At 43.3% G+C, this 24,015-nt stretch overlaps 3 protein-coding genes across 4 annotated transcripts in view; all 3 read left to right on the forward strand.

The window, feature by feature from the left end:
• Window positions 1-4,113, forward strand: part of PNISR (PNN interacting serine and arginine rich protein) — a 28,030-nt gene extending 23,917 nt beyond the window's left edge. The window contains exons 11-12 of the mRNA XM_064649896.1: window positions 788-1,889; window positions 2,128-4,113. Coding sequence (XP_064505966.1) covers window positions 788-1,889; window positions 2,128-2,158 — 1,133 coding nt within the window. The 3' untranslated portion in view covers window positions 2,159-4,113. The remainder of the gene's footprint in view (window positions 1-787; window positions 1,890-2,127) is intronic.
• A 2,268-nt stretch (window positions 4,114-6,381) lies between these two features.
• On the forward strand, window positions 6,382-13,464 carry COQ3 (coenzyme Q3, methyltransferase). 2 transcript variants are annotated; one of them, XM_064649903.1, is made up of 7 exons: window positions 6,382-6,492; window positions 7,412-7,535; window positions 7,908-8,060; window positions 8,234-8,333; window positions 9,681-9,923; window positions 11,207-11,366; window positions 12,818-13,464. In XM_064649903.1, the coding sequence occupies exons 1-7, from the start codon at window positions 6,399-6,401 to the stop codon at window positions 13,033-13,035; spliced, it is 1,092 nt and encodes a 363-aa protein (XP_064505973.1). In that variant the 5' UTR covers window positions 6,382-6,398; the 3' UTR covers window positions 13,036-13,464. The 2 variants fall into 2 exon arrangements, with proteins under 2 accessions (XP_064505973.1, XP_064505974.1); XM_064649904.1 differs by lacking the exon at window positions 6,382-6,492 and adding an exon at window positions 6,721-6,845.
• Window positions 13,465-23,336: 9,872 nt separating this feature from the next.
• The window catches only part of FAXC (failed axon connections homolog, metaxin like GST domain containing), a 28,703-nt gene continuing 28,024 nt past the window's right edge, over window positions 23,337-24,015 (forward strand). Inside the window, exon 1 of the mRNA XM_064649902.1 lies at window positions 23,337-23,626. Within this exon, the coding sequence (XP_064505972.1) occupies window positions 23,358-23,626 (269 nt within the window). The 5' untranslated portion in view covers window positions 23,337-23,357. The remainder of the gene's footprint in view (window positions 23,627-24,015) is intronic.

Below are 24,015 nucleotides of genomic sequence, written 5' to 3' on the forward strand. Positions count from 1 at the left end.
GTACCTCCATTGCATGCTGTGATCTTAACTTTTGAGCTGAGTCTTAAGCAAAGAATTATCCACAAGTCTCCTTTTTTTAATCCTATTCCTCCCTTCCTTGGAATTCATCGGTTATAAAACCTACAAAGAAAAATGTTGATTGTTCATGCTGGTTAGCATTTAGGATTTAATCAAATTATCCTTGAAAAACACCATAAACCCTATATTTTATTTCAACAACCCAGTATGTCACTACAGCAGAAGGTACTCCTCCTAAGACTGTTTTGGGCAACGAGGCCTACAAAGTATAGAGGTACAGCCAACATTGTTCTGACGTTGAGAGGCCACTCATGTGCTGTGTGGGAAATACAGCTTTTTCAGACCAGTCAAACTCAGGTGAATATGGCTGGAACGAAGGCAGGAAGCATCAGTTCCGCTAGAGGGATGTTGTAGGACGGAGAAGGAGAGAATCAGGTGTGCAGAAAGGTTGCAAGAAGGAAAAAGTCTTGTGTGTAGATGAATTCGGGAGTTCTGGTGTTCCGGGATATTTGTTTGAGAACTTCTTCTTAAACCATTGAAACATGAAATAACGTCAAGGACTTCTAAAAAATGTCTAGGCTGTACACATTTTCTAAACCAGGACAATTTTTCTAGAATTATAAGAAAAGGAGTGTTTTGGTATGGTGGTGGACAATGTTTCAATTATAAGTGCTTGGAAATTTGGTTTTGACAAAGTAACAGTATGGAAATTATTGACATATTGCTCCAAATTGATTGCATTATTTCTTCTGTGTACCTTTTTTTTCAGAAGAGAAGCTACAAAATGAAAAAGTTTCGAAAGAGATGAGTGAATTTATCAACAAAGAACAAAATAGTAACTCAGCATCACAGGAGGCAAAAGAAATTGAAGCAGATATGGTTCATGAAAAGAAAAGATCTCCAAATGCAATCACACCTGATGTAGAAGTCAAGAAAGAGGGTAAAGACAGGACAGGAAGGAGTGGGTCCAGAAGCTCCAGCAGTGGTAGCACTAGCAGCAATAGTAGGAGCAGCAGCAGTAGCAGCACAGTATCTAGTTCATCCTATAGCACTAGCTCAGGTAGCAGTCGCAGCTCTTCACGTTCTTCCTCTCCTAAAAGGAAGAAGAGGCACAGTCGCAGCAGGACACCATCACATAAGGTTAGGCGCAGCAGAAGCAGGAGTTACTCCCACAGAAATAGGAGAGAGAGGAGTAGGAGCAGAGAGAAAATACGGGAAAGGAGAAGATCTAGTAGAAATCACAGTGCTGAAAGAGGGGAGAGGCGGAGAAACCGGAGTCCTTCAAGAGAGAAAAGCTGGGATAGACGTAGAAGCGGTAGCCGCTCACGAGACCGGCGAGCCAACCGTGCAAGCCGCAGCAGAAGCAGGGACAGACGTAAAGCTGAAGACCAGCGTAGAAGCCCAACTGGAAATAGGCACAAACATAAAAGTGAGGGTAAAGATCAAGACAGGAAGAAGGAGCAGGGCGCAGGTGTAGATAAAGACAGAAAAAAGAACAGAGAAAGGGAGAGAGATCAGGAAAAAAGAAAAGATAAGCCCAAAAAAGAGGAAAAAGAAAGCAAGGCTGGCAATCATGATGACAGTAGATTAAAGAGAAAAAGAGACAGTGAAAGAACTTTCTCTCGCAGTGATTCAATATGTGTGAAAATAATAAGACAGGATTCCAGACAAGAAAGCAAAAAAATTACTACCAAAGATAGCAAAAAGCGGTCAGGCTCTGAATCTAGTGCGAGAAGTAGTTCTGAATCACCAGGAAGCAGTAAAGAAAAGAAGGCTAAGAAATCAAAGCATATTCGGTCATGCTCCATGGAGAAATCTCAAAGGTCTGGTAAGAAGGCAAGCCGCAAACACAAGTCTAAGTCACGATCAAGGTAGTATACTTTTTAAGTATTTTGTCTGACTTTTAAAGTTTTTTTTATATTCGTCTTCATGTGTTCGGCATATGAACTTTTTAAATAAAGTATGGTATTTATTAAAACTTTTTGTCTTGGGCAAAAGTAACTTTGGAAAATCTTTTAAAACTATTAATTACTAAGCCTAAAGTTTGTGGGTTTGGGGGTTTTTTATTTTTTCCAATTAACTTTTCCCCCCTTTTCCTTTATTTTTCAGATCAACAACTCCTCTTCGTCGTAAACGCTGAGGAATTTATGGCACCAGTGCTATGACGTTTAAAAATTCCATGAGTTATAAAAGGCTTGTCTCATTATAGAGGCACATTGTGGCTATGTAGGTGAAACCAGAATCCTTTTTTTATCTGTACATAGGTGTATTTTTTCCAAATGCTGCTCAGAATTAAATACCTAATAGGATTTCTTTGTATTACATTTTTTCAAGAACGGTAGTGCTTATTAAGACTATAAAACAGGCCATTCTCTTTCAGCTGTAATGTTCTTAAAATTACTATTGAATGTACTGTGATGTCAATAAAGCTCTTTAGTTAATTTTTGTTTAAAATTCTTGCACCTGAATTTTGTGTTAAATGGTAGAAAGTACTTAAAAAAAAGGCAGCTTTTTTGGTATAACAAATTTTTAAAGTACTTGAGAAAGATTTAACATAAAACACTTATCACAATATGTAATTCATGGATTTGATGAGATTACTCTATTGGGGTTGTGGAAGAACAGAGCAAAGGCATTTTCCTTTAGATATGTGTAATAGATTTTTAATAGCCTTTTTTTTTGGTCTAGCAAGTACTATATGGTGTGTGTGTAAAATATGGGTCACTGTAATACAAGCTATACTTAAACTGACTGAACCCCATTAGGAATATGTGCGACTAACTGATCTTGTGTGACAGTATGAAGCTCTGGAACTATATTCCTCACCCAGATTTCAGAAAGAACTTTCTGGATGTTCAGGATATTACACGAACATATCTCAGAATTTTAGATGTTTTTATGGAATACATTTACAAATGTCACTGAGTACACATTAGAAAACTGACAGTAGGTTAACTACATTTTGGCACATGCATTAATTAAATGCATAGTGAATATTAAAGCTGGTTATTTTTGTTAGCATTACGAGAATTGCTATTCCTGTAAGGATAATACATTGATTAGACAGCAATGTCAGTAAATTTTTGGGTTTAGTATCACTATAAAGTGAAAGAGGTCACTGAATTATCTACTTTGGGAAATTGACTGTTAGTAACAAGAGTGTGAAATAATATCCGTTAAAAAGCAAACCAACAATATACAACCCTAGGTCAGTGACTGTTGCAGAAGAACATGAATTCAGGGAGAGATCTGTGCCTAGAAGGTCTGGTATGACACCAGCTGTGAAAAAGAAAAAAGGCCTAACATCAAAGTAAGTTTTCTTTGATTGGCTGTATCCTCTAAGAAAAAATATACTAGTACAGGCAACTTGTGAAGCATGTCTTCATGAACAGATTAATCCATTTAACTAAATTAGAATTAAGCTATGCAGCATTTTTCCACTGTAATTTTTTTCATAAATTAGACGCAGAAATAAACTGTTTCAGTGCAAAGAATCACATTTTAACTATGCCTTTATTAAGCAAGCTAGTGGCTAGTGAATACATGCATGTTTATCAAAACACTGTTACAGATAAAGAATTAGTTAATCAGTTATAAATTATAACACTCCCCCAACGCCCAGTTATGTCCTTTTACACAGAGTAAACAAGTCATACCTATTAGCAAAATAAGGCATAATTTGCAGCACATAACTTCTACTTGCATCGGTAGCGGTATAAATAAAAATATGTTGATCCAATCTTTCTACGCTCTTTGCTCTGGGTAAGAGTGAGGATTTTTTTAAAAGTGGGTAGTGTAACAGTTCAGATATTTTAGAAGGATGCCTTGAGAGAGAAAGAAAGAAAGAAACTAGAAATAACTTTAAAAAAAGCTGTTGAGGAATACAGTTTCCAGAATGCATTGAATTTGATTTTCAGTTCAGATTTTATATTCTCTGTCTAATAATAAAAAAGATTGTGTATGAAAAGCTTTATATACTCTGCCAACAACTGGAACTCTGTCACTTCCTGTAAATATGAAAATTATTTTTTTGACACAAATGCACTTATATGGGTAGTGACTGTATGCCAATAAAAAGAGCATACAATCTCTGTATTTAACTGTTTCAGAAATCTTACTATAACGGCCTACTCAGTAATTCAATATCATCAGTACTCTGTCAGCATCACATACATTACACTTCTTTGGGCTTTAGTAACTCCTTTAGGAATGTTTTTCAGCAGAAAAGGCTAAAATAACAACCAGTCTTTTAATTCCATGCTTATGAAGTGATACGAAAATGTGCAAATATATAAAAAAATGGGTATGTATCTTTCTGGAAAAGTCTAAATTGGGTTGTTGCTCTATTCTTTTACATTTTAAAATGAATGCTGCAAAAACGTTTCAGGGCACTGCAGGAAAGCAAGACGTAGGATTTTGAATGTTATGCAGCAACATGACACTTGGAGGCATTTCCCTTGAAAACTTTACTAATAAATAAGGGATAGTGTGGAATCAAATGAACAATGATTTCCGTGCAAATTGTTCTGAAGATGAATACAACAAAAACAATGTGAATATGTACCCCAAGGTCCCCGCTACAGCATGTAAGAACAGGAATCAGCTGTGTTCATGGATAGGCCAAATAAAGAGTAGTTGGGTAAAATATTCTGACTTTAAAGATGGGGCAACTACATGCATTTTGAAATATAGCACAATAACAAAAACTCTGTTCTGTCTTTGAGGCCCTGTCTTGTGGACAACCTCTAGTTTGAAACGAGCTTATCCTCTTAAGTAGAATACTTGCCAGTGTGCATGTATTTAATTGCTTGTTACTGATTTTAAAATCACAAATATAAAAGCAATGGCAATGTAAGGATTTGCTCTTGCTCAGATTTTGTGTTTCCTTTGCTAAATAAATGACAAGTAATAAATTAATTTGTATAAGTAATACGCAGATGCACAGCTTGAAGGAAGGCTTAGTCTTGTATCTTAAGGAGACTGTACTAGCATATAGGATTTCTTTGAGCTCTGTTTTTTTCAGTAGCTCTGAGGTGTTATTAATGACTCTTAAGTTCAGTGCACCATGAGCTTTGTTGGATGGAAAGCAGGTGAGTAGAGAAGTGATGCAGATTTCCCATAGGTTTAATTGCTGTTAAGTTTTTTTGAGCCCTTTCAGAAGTCTGTATTTAGCTTTAAAAAGAAAAAAAAATCCAAACTTTACTACATGAATTATACTGTATTTATAGGAGACCTGTAAACAGGCAGATTTCAAGCAGTGAGGGTTGTAAGCACCAAGCAAGGTCAGTTAAAGCAGAATGGCATTAGAGGTAAGAGCAAGTCAAACCAGGACTGGTTATACTACTACAACTTCCTGCGGTCTGGAGGCTGCCCCTGCCCTTGGCTTTGTGCAGGCTGTGCTTCCTGCCTGTGGATGCCAGCATCCGCATGGCCAGGCAGGGAACCCAGCCTGTGGTCACCTGCCTGGCAAACACGGAAGCACTGCCAACTGCTGCTTCCACGGCTTACCTTTGTCTTGCTTTGCACCGTGCCCTTCCAGCCAGCTTTAGTTCTTATTGGGCTTTCCTGTGAGACCTGCAGCTCAATAAAGTGTCAGAAAATGAATATTTTTAAAAACTGACTTAATTCTTTTCCATTTTAAGCTTGTTAAACTATCTCACCATGGGGATTTGAGAATGCTGAAGCCCAAGTCTGGGGGAAAAGGCTCCCCGTGTCTGTCAGCCCTGAACTGCCAGAACTGCTCACCTGAACCTCAGTCCAGGGCCCTGGGCTGCAGTGCCCGGCAAGGGAGTGGGGAAGGCATCCTTGTCTTCCTGGGGCACAGCCTGGCTTTGTCTGCAAAAGGTGACACGGCAGCCTCTGAAACTGGCAGCAGCAAACCAGCCTGGATGGTTCCCAAGAGGAAGCACTCGGGCGCTTGTCTGGAGCCCAGCCATGCTGGGAGCCCAGGAGTTCTGCTCATCCCGCAGCGGAGCACTGCAGGCTGCTGGGAATCGCTTGCCTGCCGTGCCTCCCCTCTCCTTGAACGGAGGAGTTGCGTGGTTTGTGCCCTGCCCTGCAGGAGTTGCGTGGTTTGTGCCCTGCCCTGCAAGTCCGGTGAGTTTCTTGGTAATAAACTGAAAACTGTTCATCGCTGTGTCGTCCGAGCGAGCCTCTGCTCAGGGAGCCTTTTCTTGTTCCGAGACAGGCAAGGATCAGGACGAAGGGGGTACTCATTTAAACAGAGTCGCTCCAGGTGAAGCCCTGGCGACAAGTGCCACCGTAGGGGTTGGCATTCGCAGAGGCCCCAGCGCCGGGCGGAACCTTCCCGGCTCCCGCCCGAGAGTCAGCCGGCACGGCCGGGAGCGGACCGGGGCGGGGCAACGGCGGCGGTGACGGCGATGTGGGGCGGCGGCGGCGCCGGGGCAGCCCGAGCGCTCTCCCTCGCCCTGCGGCGCGGGCGGGCGGCGGGCGCGCTGCCCGGGGCTGCGGGCGGTGAGCGGGGCTGAGCGGGCGGGAGGGTCCGGCGCGGCCCGCGGTACAGGCGGAGTGACGGGGCGTCGCTTTCCCGACTGCTCCGCAGCCGGGCCCCGCACACCTCCCGGCGAGTGTGTGTGTGTGTGTGTGTGTGTAAGCTCCTGGATGCGTCCCCGGCACCGCCGGCCGGGCTGGCAGTGCCGCACCAGCCCAGTGCCCGCCCGGCGGGCCCGGGGCGGAGGGGGGGCTCTCCCAGTGAGGTGTTTGTCCCCTGCCGCCTCCTTTGCAGCCCGGAGGTGTCTGTGGATCGCTCCATCGCTCGCTGCAGCTTAAAATCATCCTCAGGGGTGTCTTATTGTGGGTGTGGTGAGGTACTGCTGTGATCTTGGGGCTCAGGGGACCGGGCAGCAGTTCGATGTAAGCGGGTGTGCGCTGTGCCAGGAGATCCGAGCTCTGCGTCGGCGAAGCAGGAGTGGAGAGCAGTTTCAGGACAGTGTCCTTGCCCTGTCTGCACAGTCCGTGAGGTTTTCTTAGTTACGTTTCCTTACCAGTTCATGCAATGCAAGACGGGTGTGCAGCTGTGTATTTGTCATCCCAACACGTAATAAACCCACTGTCGATAAGTGTGTGTATGCACACCTTATGATCAGAGTAAACATTTTGGGGAAATTCACACTAATTGAAACATTTCAGCTGCATGAAAAGCTCCATTCAGGCTCTGAAAAATGGCATTGCACGTAACTTGAGGAGTACAGGGGTAGTGAACTAGCATACACTTATTTAATGCCCATGCATTCCTGAAGTATGATAGTGAACAAATGTGCAAAGATTTGCATGGTTAGTATTGTGCTAGAGCAGCATTCTTACAACTGTGTGTTTTGCCTCTGAGCTCTCCTAAAGCTGATGTTTTTCGTTTGGTTGTCTTTTATTTATGCAGGTGGCCATGCTGATCTGTCTTTTCAGACAGGCCTGAGAGGTATCCTTCAGGACTACGACTGGAAAATACAACTGAAATCCAGTAGTACTCTGCCTGTCTCACTGACTGAAACGAAAAGCAGCATGTAAGTATTGCATCTAAAATAATCCCATGTGACAGGGACTACCATTTTCTATAACAATTTAATTTTACTTTGTGACAGTGTCACATGGAGCCATTTTTACATCTCACTCATGTTTAAATGTTTGAAGTGGCCTATTCCTATTTTGTTAATTACTGACATAAAAATTACAGGCATGCAGCCATCTGTTTGGGAAGATGTGTCATCCATGTAGTGTATAAAATCTGTGTGCTACTAAACAAGTTGAACTAGAGTCTCTAAAGGAAAATGAGTTTTGCCTTTTTTCATTTTCTGATACAGAATTTGTTTTTCCTTAATTTCAGCCAACACAAAATATCGGTATTAGTTTAATGACATTCAGCTTTCATTATTTAGGCTCTCTGCGAAGAGGCCTCTCAGCACTTCTCACTCATCAGTGGACTCAAAGGAAATAAAAAAATTCCAGCTCCTCGCGCATAAGTGGTGGGATGAAGAAGGAGAATATTCAGCCCTTCATTCTATGAATGATATTAGAGTGCCATTTATTAGGTATGGTTTTGAAGACAGTTTTTCTTAAATGTACTATTTCTGCATAACCTCAGAAAACTTGTAAAAAGAAAAATTGTAAAAGAAAAACAATTATCAGTACTTTAGGTAACTGAATATTGCATCTACTAAAGCACCTTGTGTGTTTGACCTTAATCACATCCCTTTTCTTTCAGAGATACTCTGTTGAGCATGAGTTGTAATTATCATCTGGGAAATCCACTTTCTGGAGTAAAGATTCTTGATGTTGGCTGTGGTGGAGGACTGCTAAGTGAGGTAAGAAACAGCGTGCTCTGTGTTTTCTGGTTAAAAAGTGTACAAGGTATTTGAATTGTTTTACTGTTACACTGCTTAATTTCTAATATTCCAAGGAGGACCTTTTCTCTTCTTTGATATGTTAGTTACTGAATATAGTGTAGTGTATCCTACAAACCCTATGGAATATTTGGTTTGCACAGTGGTGGTGGTGGTTTAAGAAAACAAGAGAGGTGGTAATGAGAAATTCTAAAATTCTGAGATTCATCAGTAAAATAAGATTTCAAACACTCAAAAGGGAAGGAACATGAAAACATCTTTGAGTTGGTTTTTTTTTTTCAATTTACAAGCCTAGGCAAGAATACTTAGAATCATGACAATCTTCATTACCAAAGAAGTATTTTCTGATGTTACAGAGGCTTCCTGAGAAGTCTGCACAAACCTGGGACTGAGAAGTTGCTGTTTGTGATGGAACCCTTTGTCCACAAAGGCTCTGAACAGTGCTGTGTCCCATCAATAGACCAGGGATGATTTGTGAATTTAGGGTTACAGATCTGGATGACTTACCCTGAATCTCTCCCCTCTTTTCTTTCTTTCTTTTTTTTTTTATTTTTCTCTTCTAAACAAATCCTGTAGCCTTCTGAGAGTGGTCTCTGACAAGGCTGGCAAAACTGGTGTGCTGCATCACCTTCTCAGGCTGAACAACTGGTAAATTTCAGGTTGGAATATCATACATGTGGTCATGTTCTGCAGCCTGTTTCAGTTTCAAAAGAGGTGATGACTGAGGTGTTAACCTAGGAGTAAGAAGACACTGGAGAAACCTGAGTGACAGCCAAGGCTGATGCTATCCTAGTAAACATCAGTGTTTAGTTCTCAGCAGTGAAAAAGTCCCGGAGATAATCATATATTAAGTAACCATTAAAAAGATATGAGGATTTACCATTACAGGTGGATGTTGAAGAAAGTAATGACAGTAATTAAATACGGCATTGTTTTCCCCCTTTAATTACTGTGTTGATTTCCCCTCTCTGTTTTTTTCCTCTATCAGAGAGTAAGAGTGGAGGAAATCTTTATTTGGTGTAACAAAATAGATTCAGAATAAATTATTCTAAAAGACAAGTATATTCCAGTATATAGTATGTGTATATTGCAGTGTATAATTCTCTAAGAAAATTAACACCACCTCTTCCAAATCTAAGGGTTTTCTTGCTTCGATAAACATTTAAAATAAAATTGCTGGATCAGAGCTCATATTGTTGTTTGTCTTGTTCTCTAATGGATGTTTTCTGCATCATGTATGTACATTGCAAAGTTACCCTTAAGTAAATTGTTTTCATGCAGAGAATAAATTATACTCTGTTTTATTAGCCTTTAGCTAGACTGGGAGCTTCAGTTACTGGAATTGATCCTCTGGAGGACAACATTAGAACAGCAGATCGGCACAAGTCATTTGATCCAGTCCTGGCCAAGAGAATACAGTACAAGTCCAGTTCACTGGAGGAGATTGTGGAAGAGTCTATGGAAACCTTTGATGTAATTGTAGCTTCTGAAGTAGTGGAGCATGTGGCTGACCTTGAAACGTTTATCAAGTGTTGTTCTCAGGTGTTAAAGGTAAGAGAGTTTTTGCTTTCATTATTGGCAATATTTATTCTCTATTAATATGGCTCTTATTTAAAGGAATGTGAAAGCACATCTGCATTCTTTTCTCCACTTTGAAGTCAGAAGCACCCTAGAGGTGCCTACCATTCTCCTTTGTGACGAAAGTACATCTTCCCACCTTTAGCTGGGGAATTTATTTCCCCAATCTAGCTTAGCAAAGTGTTAGTGTTATTAGTGTTATTACCTAGTATTGCAATGTTGCATTGCATTAAGACCTTAAGAAGTCAGGTTGCATCTGATTTCACCCAGGTGAGAGAAAACATGACAGTGCTGCTGTTGATGGACAGCTATGGCTCAGACTGCATTGAAACTGAGGTGTTAACCTAGGAGTAAGAAGACACTGGAGAAACCTGAGCAACAGTCAAGGCTGATGCTATCGTAGTAAACATCAGTGTTTAGTTCTCAGCAGATGTTTCTGACTCAGAAGATGCTATTCCAGCTCCAGCATTACATCAGATGTGCTCCTGGATTGCTTTTAAAGGGTCGTAGTTATACTTGAAAATAATCAGGTGGTTATTCCTCTTGATATTCATTTGTAAAGAAGAATGGTAGGCTCAGCACACAAGCACCAGCTTTCCTTTAATCTCTTTACCTTTCTGATCATCAGAAGGAATATCGGTTATTTGAATGGAACTAATTTTTAGCCAGATAGGGACAAAGAAATTTTCATTTATTTCTACCAAACAGTCTTTTGAAGACTTTTAATTATTTTCTGGCCTTGTTTTTTTAACCATGTGATCATTAAAACAAGCACAGCACGGCACTCAGGAGTCTCAAAAATTAGGCAGCGTTGGACATTTTACTTTGATTTCAATTAAAAAGTGGTTTGGGGGTTTTGTTTGTTTGTTTGTTTGATTGCTTTTTGGTTTGGGGGAGGTTTTACAATAGATATTGTATATGCCTTAATACCTTTTATTTAACCATTTCCTGGGCAGGAAATGTTATAAGTGACTTTGTTCTTGGTTAGGTGTTCTTTGGGCAAGGAAATGGTTTTTAGGCCATGCAAGACTCTGATTATGTTGACTCTTTGAGGACTACTGCGTCATACTCTTACAACATTATATTCTGTCTTGTATTTAAATGTTATACTTCTAAATACCTATCTTGGGAAGAAATTACTTCTTTTTGCATTGTGTAGAGTTGCAGATTGACAAATTCTATATTTTTAAGGTGATTAAATTTACAATTTTTAAAATTAATATTCTTCTAATTGAACATTTTAATCTTCTAATTAGCCTGAAGGTTCTTTATTCATTACGACAATCAATAAAACACAGTTGTCCTATATCCTGGGAATTGTGGTTGCAGAAAAGATAATGGGCATTGTACCAGAAGGAACACATGAGTGGGAGAAGTTTGTTCCCCCTGAAGAGCTGGAGCACCTCCTGGAATCAAGTAAGTTCCAGGCCAAATGATGGGAATGCAGAGAGAGATATCCAAATAGGCCCTGTAGAAATAGCAAAGGAATAAGCTAGGTGGGGTGAGTGCTAGCAACAATACACAGTTTTTCCTGACTAAGTTAACAGTCATATATTATGAGTATAATTTCTGGTTTAAAGACACTGCTGCTTACTGGATTTTGCAAAAAATAAATAAACTAAGTGAAATCCTAAGAATGCAGTGATTACTCAAACAAATCATGTTACAGCTGCCCTCTCTTTGATAGCCTAAATAAAAATTCCAAGGTTTTCCATTGTGTTCTGGTGGCAGAATGTATGCTCTGAAGTGGTTCATTTGCTCTAGGCCAGGTCTGAGGCAATAACTGTACTGGCACTCCAGAGCTGCACTGCTGCCACTGCATTGTTTGCGTCTTTCCCTTGGGAAGAGATGTTTTTAGTTTTGGTTGCTGCTCCATGTTCTCTATTCATATTATGTTGCTAAAATATTTCTTCAAAAATGTGAAGATAAAACCTACCACAAATTCGTTACTCATTTCTTGAAAAACTATTATACTGATTTTAATTATTTCTAATTAAATTGCCCTGGTTTGATTGCTTTTAAAATAGACAAAGCACTGAGCTGGGAAGAGTTCTGCCCACTGCCCTCCTTTGCTGCAGATGTCTTAAAACCCTGTCATGGAATATTTCACTTTGCTTTAATTCACTGCAAAGAAACTGAAGTATGAGTGGAGCTATTCTCTTGGCAAGGTCTTTTCCTGGCACTTTGCAGTGATGCCATAAGGAACATGACTAATACTGGTTCACATACTGGAGCTTCTTTCTGTTCTTCCTTCAAAAGGAGAAGCAGGTGCAGTGGAGTGATTTGTTTTGATAGGGTGTTTGTTTTCTGCCTTCCATCCTGTATCCTGCTGGGACACAGCGGATCCATGCAGCGAACTGAGCGCTGCTCAGCAGGGAGTGATAAATCACTCTTTATTTGCAGTGAGCCCTTGATGGCATTCTTCTGCCTCTTTCTTACATTTTTCCATTCCTAAAGGGAATCTGCAGAATCCTTCCAAATATGCTCAGATTTTGATTCTGGAGTGTGTGACGTGAATCTGAAGAATGACTCCGCTTACAGAAAAGGTTACCAGTCACGCAGGTGTGGTGGTGTGAAGTTGGGGTTTCTGGGAGAGCACATTGCAGGGGCTCACGTGTAGCGTGCTCATGGTACGTGGCCTGGCACAGAGATGCTGAAGCCACTGCCAGGAGCAGGACCTGCTGTCACCTGCAATGCCAGTGGCACTGCATGGAGTGGTGTCTGACAAAGCCCAGCTTGTGAAGTGCTGCTCCCCAGCCTGCAGGAAGAAGTGTATTTCAGTCTTGCTCTTCTAAAGACCTTGATATTGCAGTGATTTACGATATTTAAGAACATCAGTTCCTTTATATGGCTTCTTTCTTTCCTAGATGGCTTTTCAGTCAAGACTGTGAATGGGATGTTGTATAATCCGCTCTGGGGTTCGTGGAGCTGGATGGAAAGCACGAGCCTTAACTACGCAGTGCACGCTGTGAAGTCTGGGGCTCAGGGACAGTCAGGCCCCACAGATGCCCCGTCAGAGATGGATATTCAACAGCGCTCAGCCACAGCTGGCACAGCTGGCACTGCCTCAGACATCACTGTCTGAGATCTGTGGTGATGGACTGTCACCAGGACAGAAAAGAAGGTTTTACTCAGATGGACATAATAAAACCTTTTCTAACAACAAGCTTCCTGTTTGCATCAGTAATACTTGTGCTATTTTTGGCCAAATATTTTAGGGCAGTCTCAGAAAAAAAACAGGTGCCCATTATCTCAGGAATCTTTTAAGATTGAAATGGTCAAAGCTTTTAAAGAGTAAGTATTTTTATGAGAAAGTAGTTTCAAATTGTTGGACGGGGAAATGCAAATTATTCTGTCAGTAGCTTGGAGGAAGCTCCTGTATGTGGAGGCATTTTCAGTCCTACTGGGACTCAGATCTTCACAGAATAATAGTGTAAATGTAAAGTGAGTTAAAACCCACAATGATGTACAATAAATAAAATGCATTGGGTATTTAAGATACTCAACTCTGTTATGATGTCTCAGAGCTTTTTTTTTTTATTTTTAAACTTTTATAGATTTTAGAAGTAGATGTGTAATGAATGTAGATTTTAATGTAGCTGTATTATGTCCCTTACCCTGTAGCATAATGTTTACACATACCTAACCCTATTATCCTATTTCATATCAATCCCTCTAAAATTCTGTTAGCATATTTAGTCTTCTTTTCAAGGTAGAATTGTAGAAAAACATTCTAAGGCCTGGACCAGAAGATATCACAGAGACAAAGTGACCTTCAAGCCCAGAACTTTGGAGGAACTCCAAGGTCTGTGCGCTGAGAAGAAGATGAGGATGAGGAAGAAGGGATCCCAAATGCCCCCAGACCCAATTCCCGAAGGGGTGTGTTGGGGGACAGAACTGGGGGTGGACAGAACTGGGATTGGATGGATCTTATTATAAAATCATAGAACCACTATCTAGAGGCACGTGTGTATGGATTCCCTGGGCCTTAGGCCTGAGGTTAAAGGACCTGTTCTCTTTTTCTTATCTTATACACTAAATTGGCCTGGAGTCTTTTTCTCTCTGCAGTCTTTTAGGCAACAGTTAAAATGTATGAAACATTTAAAAACTACAGACACTTGTTTCTATAATATGCCCTTCTCCCTGAGAGAAGGGGAAAAAGAAAGAGCAAACCTTTTCTGTTGAGTCCTGCTATATCTGCAGTTGATGTGAGGTAACTGTGCAGTGGAAGAAGAGTCACAGATCAGAGTGCCTCAGCTGTCAAAGCCTCTTCACCATAAAGATTCTTGTATTTGTGCCTATAATTTCAACTTTCTCTCTCTGCCCAAATAAAGGGAAGTAAAGCTGTGGGTAAAATTTTACTAAGCAACCAGGGCTTTATGCTAGAAAAATGACATAATTAGCAGCCTGTCCTAGAACTGAAGTGCCATATCTACTCAGTCCTAATGTCCGAGAGCCCAGGTAAAGAAAAGTGATTTACAATGAAACAGAACTTTCTAAATAAAGTGTCTGTGTGTCTGTGTGTGTGTCTATGACTGTATCTCCTTTTTCTTTCAGCTTGTACACAGCTTGTCTCTGCAGGCATGAAAATGAAACTTTTTTCCTTCCCTTATTTTTCTCCCTTTTTTGTTTGCTTGTTCATTTCTCCTGCTGTAGAGGTGTGGTGGGCTAAATTATTGTTTTACGCATTTGCATTCTTGCTGCTTTGCTGTATCTGCATGTTGCCTTCAGATCCAAGTTTCATGATGGATTTGATGATGGCCAGGAAAATGTATTTAATTTATGATGGAAATAATAGTAATTCATAAGTATTAAGACTACAAAGGATTATCTGGTGTGATCGTTTCCATGACAGTAAGTTCCGCTTCATAATATTTCTTTGGCTATAGCTTGGCTTTGAGCAAGTGGTTCATCATCATGTAAAGTGTTCAGTGATGGAGAAGCCATCACTGAAGTAAGCCATCATGTGGCTTACTACATCAGTAAGTAAATTGTTCCAAAGGTTCACTGGTTGAAGTGGTCTAAACCTCAGAACCTAGCCAGTGATGCCTTAACATCTCCATTTTTATGCTTAAGGACCTGTATCAGCTGCAGTTTTGAGTCAAGTCACCCCTTAATTTTCTCACAGATAAATGGTCTGAGATTATCTCTACAGCTATTACCACTGCATATGAGTTCCTGTAAAATTTCATGATAAACATCCTTTCTGAAGCATGACTGTGGCAATGGATGCAGCATTTCAGTAATGGTTTCACTAATGCTGTCTGTAGGAGGAGTACATCATTCTCTTTCTGTCTGACCACCTGTTTGGGAGTCGCTGCTCCACTGGTCATGCATGCAGTGTGGTGCACAGCGTTGAGGAGAGGAGTGACACTAGGGAAAAATGCGGAGCCTAAGCAGATAAAGCAGTGGTCTTTGATCCTATCAGTGTGTTCAGGCACGTTGACCTATGTGGCTTGAGTAAGTTCCCCTAACCAAATTACCAACTTCAGTCTAGGTTACGACAACTGTATGACTGTTATTTCAATTTTTGCCAACAGTGAATTAAAAGAAATATTCTGAAAAGCACTGAGACCTGGGCACATTCCTGGGGTAGCCCACTAGAAACATCTCCCAAGAGGGACCTGTCATCTCCCTCTCCACCAATTTGTTTTGAGACCTGTCACATGAAATAAAAATAATGTAGATAGAACTTGAATAGAAACAGCTGAATTTTCTTTGCTTCGAGAGCCCTAAATCCAGATGTTTGTGTGACCAGCTGTTATCTTGGTTTTCTCATCCTTTTCTTTTTTTCCCACTTCACAGAATCAAAGAATACTCTGAGTTGAAAGGGACCCACAAGAATCATCAAGTCCAACTCTGAAGTGAATTACTTGTTCAGTAATTCTCAGAATTGCTTGCAGTTTTTCATTAAACTGTGAGCCACCTGGGGAAGAAACTGTTTTGTTGGGGTTTTTTTTCACTGCTATTTCTATTGCACATTGCACAAAAAGCCTTTGATGCTGCCCGGGGTTCTCTGTCCAGGCTCACAGGAGGGATCATGTACCTAATGAATAGTGGTTTAAGTAGTTTAGCCAGGTCCAGCACATGGACCTGGCTATCCATGGATACCTCTGGTTTTGACAAAAACCTTATCACAAGCACCCAGCCTCCTGCTCCTACATGCCTATTGGAGCCCTGTCAATCCAGGAGAGTTTTGTGAGCAGTGTGGTCAAAGGAGTGGGGACTGCCGTGCACAAGTCCTTGTACACATAGTATGTCTCCAGATGCCCTGATGTGCTCCATCCAAAGTTTCTAACCCTCAGTTTTCTTCTGGTGGATTGTCCTAACTATTCTGGCTGTATTTATCCCCCCTCTTTAAAACAGACTCATTTTAAACTAGAAAGTAAATGACTGTGGTAGAGATAATTTTAGTGAGATAACAAACAGTGCAAGAATACCCTACACCTTTTTATCTTTTTTTTTTTTTTTAAATCCCTACATTATTCATAGATGTGCAGTTCTGTGATCAAATTCAGTACAGTGTAATCAAATTCAGTACTGTGCATTGAATACATACTACGTATTTGTGCTACAGAAACTTTTTTCTTAAAATCTGTGCATAGGAAACCAGGTTTTCACTCTTCTCTTAGCCCAGTTCCTGCAGAAATTTAATAGTGCTATTGAAATGGGCAGAGTGTAAGTCAAGTAAATTTGAAAATCTTTTTGCTTTCATGTTGTTCATGATTATGAAACCACAGCTTCAATGCTTACATGAACAGTGACAGTAGGAGGTGAAAAAAGCAATGTTACAGGAACCAGGCATGCACACAGAACTGGGTGAGGCAAGAGGTTATTCTTGCCATGAGATTGGGAAAAAATTGTATTTGGGGCTTGCTCTTTACCAGTCTCTGTTTATTGCTCATTGTAGACTCTTGGCTCTCCTGATCCCAGCCATTTGTTTCTGCAGCACAAATCAGAGCCCTGGGGGAGCCCTTCAGGGTGCTCCCTGCCCTGGTCCTCAGCTGTAACTGAGGAGGACTGACCTGGATGGGCACGTCCACACCCACTGAGTTCTTGCCACTGCTGCAGGAACACAGAGCTCTGTGTCTCTCCCACACCCAGGGATGTTAAAAACCAGTAAACACTTATGTTGTTCTTTCTAAACAAAGCACCACCAGATTTTCTTTCACTGTCAAAGACAGGTATGTGTTCATGGCACTCCTCCTCACCCCTCCCAGTCCTAGCAGCAAGAACACCTAATTTCTCAAGAGCACAAAGCTTTGGAATACTGAGGTGGTTCTCTGACCATGGGCTTGCCTGGAGGCCTCTGCTCTGCAGCCAAGAAAAAAAGACCCCTTGAATTCTCAATCACTGGAACAGCATTTCTCAGTCAGACTGAGTATAAGAAAAATCGTGCCAAAGCTGCCAGCAAAGGGTGTCCACTAGGAAATGTGTGAGTGTGGGATGAGATTTGGCTCACCCTGATGTGGCTGCAAAGTACTCTGGAGAAACCTTGGTTTTGCCTTGTCTGGAGGAAGCGTGAAGCCCAAGATGAACCTAGATGCCAGAGTTTCTGAAGGTGTTGTCAGATGAGATGATGTCCCATGAAACTTTACATGGCCTGTCTAGGCAGGACAGCATTTCCATGTGGGTTGTACAGCATGTCTCCCTTATTGAATCTTACCTGAAGATAAGAAAAATGCTTCTGTCTTCAGAACTACTCAGCAAGCATCTTTTTCAAGAACCAAATTCACAATAAACCAAAGTCCTGCTATCTACTACAATGTCCAACAATTCACCTTCTTGGAGGATGCAGACTGCAGGCCATTGGCTCTGCCACTGTCTCTCCCATCCCTCTTTGTTTCCAGAGCTCTCAGGAGATGAAAGCACAGCCTTGGCCTCAGGGATATGGCCTCTGGAAGGGGCTCTCCTCCTCCCTGTTACCATCCCTTCTTCTCCTCCCACTGCCTTCAGCTGAGAGTTGATTTCCAGACAAATGTGTCATGCTGAATGACCTCCTCTTCCCATTTTGTGGTTCTATTGCCCTGAATTCACAGGGTTTGTTCTCACTACTGATATATTGCTCCATTCTGCAGTGCCTGCAGCAGTTAGTGCTTTTATCTGTTACAACCACCTTAGGTGGGTTACAAGCTAATCTAAGGCAGATGCATTAAAACAACATTTCTTACTTAGGGGGGTAAAATCTGAAGACCACAGATCTTTTGAAAAGAGTAAATACAGTAAGGTAAGGAAATCTGTGTAAGGAAATCTGCAAAACCTTCACACATCTCTGTTATTAGTTTAATATGAACCGAGACACCAACCAGATCACGGCAGTATGTACTGCAAATCTTACTTCTTCTGAGGATGCTGTAAATCAGAGAGCACTTACAAATGAGCAAAGACTGGGAGCTGCTGTACCAGGCTATGGCAAGAAATCTGTAGTTGGTTCCCAGCACTATTCCACTACTGAGAAAGTGTTACATGAAATATCTGACTACAAAAGCGTGTAACTGCCCCTGTGACATTGTGAGGGTTGTTAGTTGTCCAAAAAGCTTTTAAAACAGTGTAATAAAATTAAAAACAATGAAAGAATTGTGAAACTGTAGGTCTGTCAGCTGAGTAGCAGCCAGCTATACTCAGCTGCCAGCCTGAGTATTTCCACCTGAAGAAAGCAGGAGGTTTCATACAAAGTGGTTTTGGGGCTTTGTTTTTGTTTTTGGTTTTTTTTGAGAAAGAAAGATACCCTGACTTACATCATTCAGGACAGTCTGAAGGTATGGATTGCCTTAGAAAGTGGCTTTGGTTGCCAGCAAGTGCAAAGTAAAAGCTGGAATTGCATTTAATGTGTACAGATACTTCTGTATAGCACAGATATTTCTGTATAGCACAGAAGTAGTTTAGATTCTGGATGTTTTGCATTTTCTGTGTATTTGTACCTTTGTCTATCATGAAAGTTACATTAACTCCTTTTCTAAATTCAATTTGAAAAACACAGCATGACTGTTTTGCAGCTATACCTTGGCTATTTTTATCTGAATAATTAAAAAGTTGTGTTTATGAAACTCAAGCTGCCCAGAGAGATCATCAATATTACAACAAAACCAATCCCAGTTTTGTCAGCAATTATTTCAGAAAGATCTTGGGAGCCTGTTGGCAATGAAAAAGCCTTTTTTCACCCTCTCATAAACTCAGCCCTCACCACAAAACCCCCTTAAATTACATCATCTGCAGCCAAGGGCTCAGTGAGTTTGGGCTACTTCAAAGAGAAGGAAAGCATTTCCGTACCGCTGGAGGATGCTCTGGCAGCACATGAAGTGAGAGCTCAGCCTAAGCAGAGGTGTCATTTGGCTGGTGACAGCTGGTCACTGTGCCTGGGCACGGAAAGGGGCTTTTGCTTCAGGCAGAGCAACCCATGCTCATTTCTGGAGCTGTTAAAGGCTCCGTGCTGTCCAAACTTTGACCACTTGGAAAAGAGAGAGGCAGCAAGTAGGAGCCATGGGTGATACCAGTGCAAAAAACGAGTGGAAAATGGATGGCCCTGTTTTATGAAGCTCCAGGAGAGATCTGGCAAATGAAGCTCTCCTGTTTAAACCCAGCTGGCAGCAGTACAGGAAAGCAAAACCTGGAGCAAGGCATTCAGCGTGAGCTCTGATTTTTAAAAAGCATACTTAGTTCAGCTAAAATACAGACAGAACAGCTTCTGCAGTGGGACTCCACAAAGACTCACCTCAACCACTGGGTTCAGGCTGTGGTTTCCACACCCCCTGCCACCTCTGTGGGCAGCCTGCCATGGTAACCTCAGGCCTTTTTAAAGAGGTGTAATGAACCCAAGGACATTACAGAAAACAAACCCAACAGACATAATGAAGATCAAGAGTCTTTATGCAAACGTACAGAATCAAGTGACACTAATGAGTTTATAAGTTCCTTCCTGCCTCTAAATCAAACTGCAGACTTCAGAAGAAAATTTGGCTTGCTATATTAACAAAGTAAGCTTAGATTTATGTTAACTAGAAAAATCTTCCTATTTAGTCCTGTTACTCTCTCTTCCTTTAGGCAGCTGCATTAGAACAGATTACAGATAAAAGTGTACTTTAACGTTTTAGGTCTTGTTTTGCTCTGTGTGCTGTATCTGAGGGATGACTGTTCCAGACTGTGCTGCACTTGGTGTGTGTTTGCAGCCAGACAGGCTGTGGGTGCATCACTGTTAGCTCTCATTTTCCCCACTCAAAAAAATGAACAGTGGTAATTTAGCAAACATGAAGAGCTGGATTCCCACCCTCCCTGAGCAAGACAGTGAGGCAGCCATCAGCCCAGCGGGCATCACCTGCAAGCTGCTTTGAGGAAAAGTGGGAAAACCAGAGCATATCTCTGGAACCAGTCTGAGACTGCAGCACCTGCAATGTACAGGAACAGAAGGCAATTCTAAGGTTCATGGACACTGCTGCCAGCTAATAATCCTCTCTAATACAAATCATTGGCCATGGGCAAAAGGCTTTGCACCTTCCCTGGAGGAATGGACACTGCCTTCTTCCACAGTCAGGGAAAAGGCAGGCCGAGGACATACTTTTTGATGTTTTGCCTGCAGATAAGCTTGGCTATCAGACTGTCAGGCCAAATGGATTCAATACCTGCTGGCAAGAGACTTTAAAACCCCAAGAAAGAGAGGCTGGCAGATCACCACTAGCAAGACAAGTGTGAGGGACAGGTATGAGGGTCCTTGTGTTTTATCCATGTTCTTTATTTGCTGTTAAACTCTGGCAACCAAGATGTGACATTGGGATCTTTTAAATGGCCAAGTCCGGTCATAACCAACTTCCAAAAATCCTATTTATGAGCAGGGCAGCAAGGCTGCCAGGGTATCTGTGGGGACCTGTATCCAACATACCATGAGGCACGTGTGCTCTACTGCTAAGGCTTCCTGCACTATGTTCTGGGAGGCATTGCTGTGTTCTGGACCCTCGCAGCTTCCAGGCAACACCGCACCCAGAACAGGATTAACACAGTGTAAAGTCCTTCTCCAAAAGAGGGGTATCTATGTCCTTACTGAACAAATGTTAAACATCTAACTCAAGTGCTGCTCTAATAATCCTGAGGCAACTAGGCACAAGCTGGACTACCAAAACACAGCATTGATTTTCAGAGCATAAATTGCAGTAATGCTTCCTTCAAAACACCAGGTTTGCCTACCTCATCTGGGTCAGCACTGGGAGGTGAATGATTTGCTCCTGCCTTCCCTCTCTCCTCTCCCTCACTGGTCTTCCCAATTGTGCTGGCCACTGATTAAAACACAGATTTTAGGATAGCTCATTTGCCTCTGAAAGTCAAGCAGTGGAAACAGCTGGGATGCGGATGCCCAGGACTTTTCTTCACCCTCACAGAAACTTAGATCCCATTCTGTAACAGGATCCCTCTTATCAGTAACATAGCAAGCAATTCCCATGGAAGAACAAAAGCTGAGACCAGCTATCAGGCTATGGCAGTCCAGATTTGTTAGGCTGCCTGCCACTTGAAATAAATCTTCACCCTGAGATTTGCAGGTGCTGTAGCAGAGAAAAAGCACTTTGCTTCTTTGTTTCTTCATTGTACTGTTGTAAGTATTTAACAAAACCTCATGCTGCAAATGATCAGCTGTGGCATGAAGGGGCTGCTGCTCTCACTTTCCACTCTTATTTCATTACCTGTGCATCATCCGTCATGTGGGGTGGCCCAACAGCTGTGAAGATGGTGCTCAGCCAGCACCTCACTAAGGATGAGTGCAAAGGAGGAGCAACCTGTTTGTGGAATGAGACTTACTGGGTCCCTGGGATCTCTGATTCCATTGATGCCCGCGAGTGGAATGTCATCACAGTATCAAACACATGCTATGTATCAAACACAGGGCTCTTGTGCTGTAACCTGTGGCTACTGAATAACCATAAACAACAAGATAAAAGTGAGGAATAAAACAAAATGCTTCAAGAAGCTACTGTAGGAAAGTGTCAGCAGATAGCAGCCTTCCTGGTGAGGGCAGGTAGGAGGCAGAGACAGTTCACAGAATCATAGAATATCCTGAGTTGGAAAGGACCCAACATAAGGATCCTTGAAGTCCAGTTCTTGGCCCTGGCACAGGACAGTCCCAAGAATCACATCACATATCTGAGAGCTTCTTGGATTCTGTCAGGCTTGGTGCTGAAACCACTTCCCTCGGGACCGTGTTCCAGTGCCCACCACCACCGTCTGAGTGAATAACATTTTCCTAATATCCAACCTAAACCTCCCCTGACGCAGCCTCAAGTTGCGCTCACCGATGTTGCATAGAAAAACTAAACACAAAACTGGCCACCACTGGCACTTGGAGAAGTCAGCATATGGATCTGAACTCCACGGCTTCTCTCAGGGATCTTCTCTTCCTCATCTGCCTCCCTCATCTGTCCCACATCCCGAGGCAAAGCGTTTACAAAGCCCTGGTCACAGACTATTCCTTCCTGGACACTGAAAATGCTTCATTTGTGTGAAGGATCAGGTCACTTTATTATGCCCCTGATATCTAACTTGTGGGAGCTTTTTGGAGCAGCTCTGTACACACCACAGCATTTGATGACAGACGAAGTATTCGGGCAATGGTATTAATCAGAAAGCAAAGGACATTGTTAGTGTTTTGGGGTCAGCACGATATGCAGAGCCACGGATATTCGGCAGAACGTGAGGTGAAATCCTGCCCATGTCATCACGGCGCACCCACGGCTCCCGCTGCAGCAGGTGGCCGCAGGCAAGGGAGTGCCGGGACCCTCAGTGCCCGTAAAATCTCATGACCTTCTGGGCCCAGAGATTTGCTTTGAAGCCATTTTGCTTCCTTTTCTGCCCATAGAGGTGTTTTCCTCAGTCACCTCATCGAGCATCAGAATAATAGAAAGAAAATCACCGCGGTGTTGACAGACGCAGTGTGGCAACGCTCAGCTGCGGCCAGGCACGGGGGTGGCTCCTCTGTCCTAAATACGGGATGAATACGAGGCTTCTTATGGTCCTCCAAGAGCAGCGAAGCGATGCTCGGACCGCGGGCATTTTAACAGGGCCGGCACACACGCAACCCCCCCGGCGTGACACGTCGTCTTTCCCCCCTCAATTCCGGACAGCGGTTACCGTGGCCCGGGCACTCCGCAAGGGCAGGGCAGGACAGACCTGGCTCGGTCCACCCCACCTCCTCCCTCTCCTGCCCATCCCCTCCCTCCCCAGCCTCGCCGCGCAGCCGCGCAACGCTGGCTGAGGGAGCCGCCGCAGCCGCCCAGCGCGGCGCGGCCCTTCCCAGCCGCCGTGCCGGGAAGGGCAGGGCAGGGCAGGGCTGGGCAGGGCTGGGCAGGGCAGGGCAGGGCAGGGCAGGGCAGGGCAGGGCAGGTGGGGCTCGGCGGCTCCGCGGCGGGGGATGCGGGTGCCGGGCGCAGGATGCTGTGGGGGGTGGGCCTGGCGGCGCCGCGCTCCTGCGTGGCGGACCTGAGCCGCAACCGCAGCCTGTCGCTGGGCTGGTGCGCGGGGCCCGAGGAGCCGCCGCCCGCCTTCTATGGGGGCGAGATCGTCGCCTTCCCGCTGTCGGGCGGCGGCGGCACCATGGCGGCGCTGGGCTCCGACTCCTGGTGGAAGAAAACGCTGTACCTGACGGGCGGGGCCCTGCTGGCCGCCGCCGCGTACCTGCTCCACGAGCTGCTGGCCATTCGGTGAGGCTGCGGGGGCCGCCCGGGCCGGGCGGGAGCGACGCGGGGGATGCGGCGCTGGAAGCCGAGGGCGCTCCCGCCGGGATGAAGCGGCGCTCGGAGCCGCTTGTACCTGCGGGGGCAGGCCGTCGGGGTCCGGCGGGTTGGGTTCTGTCTTTCACCGTGTTTTTGTAATTTTTTTTTATTTCCCTTTTCCCCCCGTTCGCCCTTCGCAGCAGCCCAGGAGGCGACCCCGTGGCGAGCCCTGCGCTTGCCCCCACAGGTGGTCCAGGCTGGGCCCTCGCACCGCCTCCGGACCCAGGCAATCAAAACCTGCAGCAGCCCCTTAAAGGCGGACGAGTGTGTTGCCTTGGCCAGGGTTTCTCCTTTGTGTATTTAATTTACTGATGTAT

This window comes from Pseudopipra pipra, chromosome 3 (genome assembly GCF_036250125.1).
Source record: "Pseudopipra pipra isolate bDixPip1 chromosome 3, bDixPip1.hap1, whole genome shotgun sequence".
Lineage (NCBI taxonomy): Eukaryota > Metazoa > Chordata > Aves > Passeriformes > Pipridae > Pseudopipra > Pseudopipra pipra.